General features: G+C 36.0%; 2 protein-coding genes across 2 annotated transcripts; both read left to right on the top strand.

Moving 5' to 3' along the window:
* The first annotated feature begins 3,739 nt into the window (after nt 1–3,739).
* Nucleotides 3,740–5,050, top strand: LOC117568708 (cuticle protein 8). The gene is made up of 3 exons (XM_034249522.2): nt 3,740–3,888; nt 3,982–4,210; nt 4,414–5,050. The coding sequence occupies exons 1-3, from the start codon at nt 3,883–3,885 to the stop codon at nt 4,584–4,586; spliced, it is 408 nt and encodes a 135-aa protein (XP_034105413.1). The 5' UTR covers nt 3,740–3,882; the 3' UTR covers nt 4,587–5,050.
* Nucleotides 5,051–6,257: 1,207 nt separating this feature from the next.
* Nucleotides 6,258–8,625, top strand: LOC117569106 (uncharacterized). The gene is made up of 3 exons (XM_034250123.2): nt 6,258–6,403; nt 7,572–7,716; nt 7,771–8,625. The coding sequence occupies exons 1-3, from the start codon at nt 6,359–6,361 to the stop codon at nt 8,574–8,576; spliced, it is 996 nt and encodes a 331-aa protein (XP_034106014.1). The 5' UTR covers nt 6,258–6,358; the 3' UTR covers nt 8,577–8,625.
* Nucleotides 8,626–9,177: the final 552 nt, after the last annotated feature.

Below are 9,177 nucleotides of genomic sequence, written 5' to 3'. Positions count from 1 at the left end.
AACAAATTGTTTGCATTGTTCGCAGGGTTTAATATTACAGTTAGGAAATGAAATGTAGACAAACTTCCTAAAGATTAAAAGCTATCCCGCTGCTTATAACGGATGTTGTGAGGTAATCAGCAGGAGCAAATTTGAAGCGGAAATGGCAAGTTACGCATACGCAGTGTGGTGCGACGGTGGTTAAATTGTTTTTAACTTGACTTGAATAACATTTGGGCAGCGACTTAACTGTAGTGGGCTGATGCATGAGGCCTTTCTAAAATTGACCATTTGGGGGCATAAATCAATGTCAAAGCTTAACTGACAAGTCATTAAAATCAATTGCAAAGTGCGTTTAAATGTTCAAGAGAACCGCCACAAAAAGCAAACACACACACTCACACTCGAGTGGAGGCAGAACAAAGGCTTTGTCCAAATATTTGCATGCGTTGCATAAATCAAGATTAAAAAACTTTGTTCTACTTATTGAGCCGGAGTTTGTTTTGCAGTTGCCGAGTTGCAGATTGCTTTGTCGATTTGCGCGATTTGTGATTTGCGATCTGTGATTTCGATTGCAATTTGATGCATGGCGTGGCTGCATTTTTGTGACATGCGTCGACAGTTGTACAGGTGCCTTGAGAGGCAACAGCAACATTGCAACAACGAACGAGTACAACAATCTCGGCAACGACAGCAATTAACGCAGTCATCGAAGTCGCCCCCACACACAAGCACTGCATACAGCATATTTGCAATGGCTCTCAAACTGTGTGCCGCATAAGTTGCGCAATCATCGAATGTTGTTGTTGTTGTTGCTGTGTTCGACAAAGACAAAGCGTGTTCCACTCCACTCCAGCACAGCAACAGCCACTGCTGACCAACTAACCAAGTTAAACTGCAAAAGGCTCAACACAAAACTCCGTTTGCTGCAACTTCAGCTTCATCGTCGTCGTCGTCGACGTTTGTTGCACTGTCAAATCGGCCAAAGTGCGATCGCGATCGTGACGTGGCCAACTTGTTTGCCAGTTGTTGTTCTTGTTGTTGCTGTTGCTGTGGTTGCTCTGGCAAATGTTTGCATTTTCTTAGCCCACAATTTTTTCAAACAGTTTTTCTTGGTTTTGTTTTTCGGCAAATGTGTCGCCTTTAAAGTCATTTTATGTAAGTCGATTCTGTTTTCCCAGCCCGCAAAAAAAATGATCTTTTGAGTATCTTTGCACCTTTGTTTGTTATTGTAGTTCACCACCGCTCGACAACCAATAACAAAAGCAAACAAACAACACTTTTTTCCCATCGTTTTCAACTCCTAGGCCAGGCCACATGTGTTTGGCCGGCCATTTTTGTGTGCTCTTTTGCCTACAAGATATAACAATAATTTTCTGATATGTCATGCAAAAGAACATTTTTGTTGTTATTGCGCTATTGTTGTCGTTGCTTTTCTTGATGTTGCTGTTGTTGCTGTTGCTGTTTTGCTGTTGGCGTGGGCGTTGCAAGAAATTTACAGTCAACGTGTCCAAAATTTGACATGTTGGGCATGGAAAATTTAACGCCCCATGTGGCCACAAATTGGGCAAGCGATCATTGTTTTTGTTTTTGTTTTTATTTTTGGGTTCTGGGGAATGGTGTGTCAGGAGGGTCACAATGATTGATGCACAGATTAAAACTAAATGCGCTGGCAACATTGTAATTATTTTGCGTCAAATTAGAAACACCAACGCAGCTTTAGATTAGGATGCCAAAGAGGACAACGTAGTTGGTTCATAGTTTGTAGTTTATTAGACAACCATATAATTTGTTGTATAATAAGGCACACTAAAACAATTTTAAATGGTTTGATAGATTTCATAGTCTATTAAATATATGATTTATCTTTTTGTAATTTAAAACTAATGGTCAATAATTTAATAGTATATTTCATTAGACATTTTGCCTTAACTGATCAACACTATGTATAAATAATATTTGCAAACGCAATGTTATAAGGAAAAGAAGAAATTAAGTTGAAAACAAGTTTATTTTAAGATTAATAAATTAATCAAATTAAATGACTTATTGCTCATATTTTGGTACAATTGTAGGCAATACAATTAATTTGTAATTAAAAAAAAAACTAATCAAGTAAAAAACCATTTATGTTAAATATAAATCAAATCAGATCAGACAAATTATTAGACACTTTATTGTTACTGAGCAACACTGCGTATGATTTCATTTGATTAATTTCTAATCAAAAGAAAAAATCACCAAGTTAAAAACAATTTTATATAAAGAATAAATAAATAAAATCTTTAGTAAGAGGTTATTTACAGTGGCGCGCACAGGATAGCACACTTAGCATTTTAAGTAAAGTTAAATCAAAATTTGTTGTTCTTTTCAAGATTATAAAACGGAATGTGAATGCTAACATACATGAGAGAGAGAGCTAACACAACACTGTTAATAAAGTAATATTTTCAGATCGATATTATTTAAACTTACTTTATTCCGAAAAAATACTTTACCAGACAAAGTTGCGTATAAGTAATATTTACTAATGACAACTAATTTGTAATCAAAAAAAGAACCAAGAAAAATAAAAAGAAATATTTTAGAAGAAATTAAATGAAATGCCTTAAAATACACCATATTTTGACTGAGCAACACATCAAAGTAATAAAAAAGTACATATTTAAATTTGGCATAAAAAAATAATAAATATTTCTGCCATAAAAGTCTTCAACCAATTAATATAGCTTTATAACAGCCATAAGCGTTTAGTTCAATTATACTTTATTTTATTATTAAAACACTTTAAAACTACGCAAAGATTTTCAATTATATTTTAAGCTCGGCGTGATTTATGTATTATATTTTAATATTTGTGCTTGGCTGGCAAACTGTTGCAACTTGCACACGAAAAATGCCATAAATATTTTAAGAAACAATTTTTTACGGTCTCTCATGGCTACAGATTGGAAACTGTCAAATGCAGCAAGACAAAATTTTGATTGAAAAACGAGCGGCGTTTGAAATGCGTAGCAACTGGCACAACAACAAACATGATAATAATAACAACAACAACAAGAGTCGATAGCAAATTTGCCAACATCGAAATTCCATAAACACACACACACAAAAGTTCTGTGACAAAAATGCCGTTAAACAAATTGCGTCAATGTTTGCTGCAGCAGTTTGCTAGAGTAATTATAACGCCACCCGTCGACTGTCACAAATATGGTAATAATATTTTTCGATTTCAACTTTCGAGCGTATTAATGCCGTCTCATAATTACCGCAGTCGATCAATAAATAAACAGCTCAGCTTAACAACAAAAACGACGAATCTAAGTCGAATGCAAAGTGTCACTTTCAATTGCTACGTTATCTGTCCTTAAGAGTTGCACACACAAAACTGCCGAAATACAAAAATCCAAGTCACAACGCAACTTAGCAACGCCTTCTTAACTTTGCCAGCCCAACAACAAATGCCGCACCCAGCAACAGCAACAGCAGCAGCAGCCACATGCAGCAGCAACAGCAACAGCAGCAACCATCTCAACCGGCACATGCGTGGTCTCTATGAGTCTATGAGTCTCTAGCTCTGCATCTGCATCGCTCTCCCCTCTGCAGCTGCTGCAACTCGAACTCAACTCGAGTTGCTGTCGTCGTCGTCGTCGATGCCGTTGGCAGCAGCAGCAGCAGCGTCGTCGTCGTCGCCTTCATCGTCGTGCCTGCGCGTATATAAATACTTTTGGTCATCGTTGCAGACATCAGTTCAGCTTACGATTTCGTGCTATAAACGGTCCTCCCAAGCGTCACAGTTTGTCGTGTGCCAATTTGTTCAATTGTTCAATTTTCAATTCAACGAAATCCTTTCGTCCTTTTTCTCGCGTCGTGTGTTTATCACTGTGCTCAATTTTTGCAAACATGAAGGTATGCAAAACAACAACAAAAAATATAAATAAAGAAAAGATATAGTGCACTTTGCAACAAGGACTTATTCTTTGCCTCTATGCTTCTATACAGTACTTTGTTGCCATCGCTCTGCTGTTCGCTGCCGCCCAGGCTGTGCCCATTGAGCTGGGTCACTATGCCCCATCGCTGGTGCAGGTGCATCATGCACCAGTGCTCGCCCATGCTGTGCATGCGGAGCCTGTGGCCTATCCCAAATACTCCTTCAACTATGGCATCAAGGATCCCCACACCGGTGACATCAAGTCTCAGGCTGAGGAGCGTGATGGTGATGTTGTGAAGGGTAAGTTACGGCACAGGAGAAACAAAAGACTTAGACAACGAACTTGCTTAGAAAAGACTTAGACAACAAACTTCTCGTGACTTTAAGCAATCAATAACTTTATTGCTTGCCCAAAAGACTTGTGCAACATAAACTTTGCATTAGCGACAAACTGGGCAACAAAAGACTTGAGCAACAAACTTAATCTTATTATCATCCCATAGGCCAATACTCGCTGGTCGAGCCCGATGGCTCTGTGCGCACCGTTGACTACACCGCCGATGACCACAATGGCTTCAATGCCGTCGTCCACAAGACCGCGCCCAAGATCATCGCCCATGCACCAGTTGTGCACGCCCCCGTCCTCGCTCACGCCCCTCTGCTGCATCATTATTAAATCGCGTTGAGATTGCCCCCGAGTCATAAAGGTGCTCTCTCACAACAAGCAAACAACCGGAAGAAGAACAATCATGAATTTCAAACAAATGCAATATAGGAATAACAGGCAGATAAGACATTGATCCATTGAAAAGAAATCGTTAAACAAAATGCATGTACATTTTTTGTAAGTAAGTAAATTTAGCTAAGAAAGTTTTAGTAGAACACGGGCACCATTAGTGGGTGCCCGGCACCCGGCTGATCTGGCATGGCATGGACGAAGGAAATACGAACAAAACAACAAAAACAAAAAACGAAAAAAACGCTAAACACAAAAGTAACATATCAATGGCATGGCATAAGCAATGACTTGATCTTGATCATAGTTGATGTGGATAATGATGATGAAGAAGGTGAACGATAATCAATGATAAAGCGTAAGCTGAACTAAGGAAGAATCAAGTAATTATCCGCGCGCAAAACTGTTCCACGATTTGTTGCGCCCAGAGCAAAAGGCATCGCTAAGAACTCTTACCCTACTCCAATACTCTCTCTCTTTCTACTCTACCTCTGCAAAGTTTCAATTTCATTTGCTCAACTTTTGTAATATATATTTATGCAACTCTCTAAGCTAGCGATGCCAATAAACTGTGCCCCAGCCCAAGAACAGCTTCGCTGCAAGAAAATCGGAAGCATTTTGTGCCATTTTGGTTGGAGCACAGTTTGTCAAGCATTGGGCGAGCAACAAATCAAAGCGATCACAAAACTGTGGAGAGCATCGGAGGACCGTTTCAATTACGTTTTCAAGCATTTTATCGTGAACTATTCTCAGTCAGACAAAGTCACTCAACTGTTTCACTCACTCTCTAACTATCTCTTTGTGTTCTCTCTCAACACACACAAACACATCAACTGTCACACTCATTGATTCACACTCAACTGACATATAATACTCTATATTATATTACGATCTATCTCACTCGAACTTGAACTTCAAAACTCAAACTCATTCTCAGTCTGACACTTTTGTATCTAGTTTCATTTTTGCATTTAGAGTATTCTTCACAATTTGTGTGTATTGTATATTTATATAAACAATTATGCCGCTTAATTATAATATCAAAATATATTATGTATATAAATGTTAATGAAAAACCACAAAAAAAAAACAACTTGTCTCTGTAAACAACAACAAGAAAATGTAAAAACAAAACACACTCTCACATGTCTCTCACACTCATAAGTTCATTGAGTAATTTTTTTAGAAATTCTTTAAAAACATTTGTGAAAAGCAAAATGCACGACAACGAAAAACACAGCAAACGAAATGCAATGAAAAATGTTATTATCGAATTATGAAAAATGTATTAATAATAATAATAATAAAAAATTACAAAAAAATGAATAAAAATCAATTGAAAAAAAGTTATATAGTTTTTTTAATAAACTCACCCAAAAGTCTTTCTCAGCTCTAGCAAAGGTCGCGCTGATTAACAAACTCACAGAATAATTGTTTATTATCGATTATTGTGAGCTCACCAATTATTCCAATTTGTATGAGCTTGCTGAATTTTGAGAGGCACGAAAGTGAAATATCATTTAGCATGCTGACGTTGTATTTCTAATTGGAATTCTCTGGCAGCTCAATTATGTTTTTCTTCGACTGGAACTCAGCTGGCTCTCCAGTTCGATTTTGCTATTGAAAGTGCGCGGAAGTTCCCGGTTAAAGCAAATTATAGATAAGCATATTACAGACACACAAATGTGCTTGGCGGCTCATTAAAATTCAGCATGGAAACATTGTCAAACAATCGCATATTTCGGCAATGCTTGGTTGTAAGTGCGTGGATGAAGATTTGTTATAAAAGACAATTTGATTGATTTATGAATAAGATTGTAGAACATTTTGGTTACTCAAGCTATATTCGAAAAGTGTACACATAAATATGATAAAATAATTCTTATTTAAATCTAAGTTATGCATAAGAATAATTCAATGAACATATAAAAAATCCAAGATATAAACATATATAATTTGACGAGAAACAAAAAACATAATATTTATGATATTATTGTAACTCTGACTGACAACATATCTAAAATGTGAAATCAGATTTATGTATATTAAATTCAACTTTTTCATCATGACAGTATAATTGAAAGTATATTAAGGCACAAAAAACGATCATAAACATTTCTGTGTCAGTCCTTAGTCTAACTTAAGTTTTAAAATATTTTGTGTACATTCAAAAAATAAAATTGGAAATTATTGTAATTTGAATAACATACAAGTAATGTAAGATAATAGACAACTGCAAAAGTTTTAAAGAAATAATTAATTCGTACTAACAATATTAGATAACACAAATAAATAACTTTATTCTATATTAACATGACTCTTGCTCAGCTGAGGAAACTACGAGTTCATCTTTGACATTACAGTTTATCACTCGCAGCTGTGCCGTATTTAGAGTCAACTCAACTACGCAAGTTTAATTTATTTCAATTTCCAAATTAAATAATAAGCCTTATTGCTTATTATTTCCATAAATTTATTTAAAAGTTTTACATTTTTGTGGCATTAAATTAAATACTTATTCTAGTTGTTTAAGTTAAAAAGAAAACGGTTGAAGTATATTTTTTTCAAAGTTGAACTTAGCTTAATGCAAATCTTAAAGCTGAATTAAGTTCGCTTTTCTATTAAATCTCTAAATTAATGTTAAACTAAAAGCTTATTAACTTATTCACTAACTTGTTCACTAAATGTTTTTAAAGTGATTCAAGTTAAAAAGTAAAATCAAGCTTTTACTTTGAAATAAACTGGAGTTTAGTCAGTTTTCCTTTTAATTTGAAAAACTTTAAAAAACATTAAAAAGCATTTAAAAGTTTTAAATTAATTAAAAAATTAAAAGCTTGTAAATACTTATAAAAGCTCCAAGAGGAAATAGGCTCTAGTCTAGTTAATTTACCAAAAAGTATGCAACAACTTATATTATTTTCACAGCTGCTGCAATTGCTGTTGATCACAAAAGTATACGACGTGTTGGCCACGCCGCTGCGAACTGAAAGTGCAACATACTCGAAGACAGCGGCCACAAATCGCAGCGAACCAAGCAAAACGAGCAACTATTTTCTGCATCAGCCTTACGGTAGGTTAAGAAATATGTGAAAAAACAATTTCAATAAATACTTACTTTAAATAGGTCCCAATACGTATGCCTTTGGCTATGAGGTGGAAGATGCACAAACGGGAAATGTGCAGTTTAGAGATGAGCGTCGCTATTTGAATGGCAGCATCGTGGGCAGCTTTGGATACGTGCGACCTGATGCTCACATTCAAGTGACACGCTACAGAGCCGACGCTGATGGCGGCTACTTGGCGCACTCACAAAGCTACGCTCCAGGGGAGCAACAAGTGGACACCATTTGGCCCACGAAGCTGCCTGATTTTCTGAGAGATCAACATAAAATGCAGCCAGCAAACAATGTGAGTTGGGATGCCAAGCAACATTTGAATGTGAGCGTGGACGACGTGGAAGATGATGTCGCAGAGAAATTGAAACAACAACATGGTCTTGACTTGTTTCACATTGATGTGGCGCAGGATGTGCTCCAGCCCGCAGTCCTAGATATAGTCAATGGCAAGACACCGCTGAAGCAGCAACCCAATGGCAGTTTGGCCTTTGAGACGCTTCAGAAAGTGGTGCCCAACGAGCTGCCGCTTGTGCCATTCGAATTGCCAGTCGAAGAACTGTTAACAAGGGCAACAACGACAACAACAACAGCCACAACTGAGTCATCGGTCGAGCTTAGCAAGTACGATAAAGCCAAGAGCAATAATGCCGAAAAGGCACCACAAATAACAGAGTCCGATTCGAGTGAACTATTGCCGCCCAGGCCATTGGTCAATAACGTTAGCAACAGCTCGAATTGGTACAAGCAAATCATTGAAGCAAATCGTCGTGAATTCCTTGAACATTTACCAAATTTGAATAAAGTAAATGTTTGAAGAAACACAAGTAGGAAAGCTACAATCGAGTGTCCACGACTATGAAATACCCGCTACTTGTTTTCAATAATAAATATTTAGAAGATTATATTTGGTATATCAAGATACCATTAAGTTCAAAATATACCATACCAATAAAACCAAAACAGTGCCGTATTGTCCGAAAAAATACCAAAGTATACAAAAATATACCGAAGACCATATTTAGTATATTAATATACAATTACGTTCAAATTAAAGTGCGTTATTATTCTAAAAAAACCGAAAAATACAAATTTATACTGAAGACTATGTTTGGTATATTGATATATAATTACGTGCAAAATATACCATACCAAATAGAGCAAAAAGTTCGGTATTATTAGAAAAATATACCAAAAAAATGTAAAAATATACCTAAGGATATATTTGGTATATCAATATACAAAAAAGTACGGTATTATTATTTTAAAAAATACTAAATACTGTATTTGGTATATCAATATAAAATTGTATTTACAAAATACCACTTTAAAATGTATCATATTGTCAAGCAAAGCAACTGAGACCCAAAAGCATCAGCCTTTTTTCGATATAAAATTATATTTTCTATAACTTCTAC

This window comes from Drosophila albomicans, chromosome 3, assembly GCF_009650485.2.
Source record: "Drosophila albomicans strain 15112-1751.03 chromosome 3, ASM965048v2, whole genome shotgun sequence".
Classification (NCBI taxonomy): Eukaryota; Metazoa; Arthropoda; class Insecta; order Diptera; family Drosophilidae; genus Drosophila; species Drosophila albomicans.
This window is presented reverse-complemented; position numbering and strand designations above follow the sequence as displayed.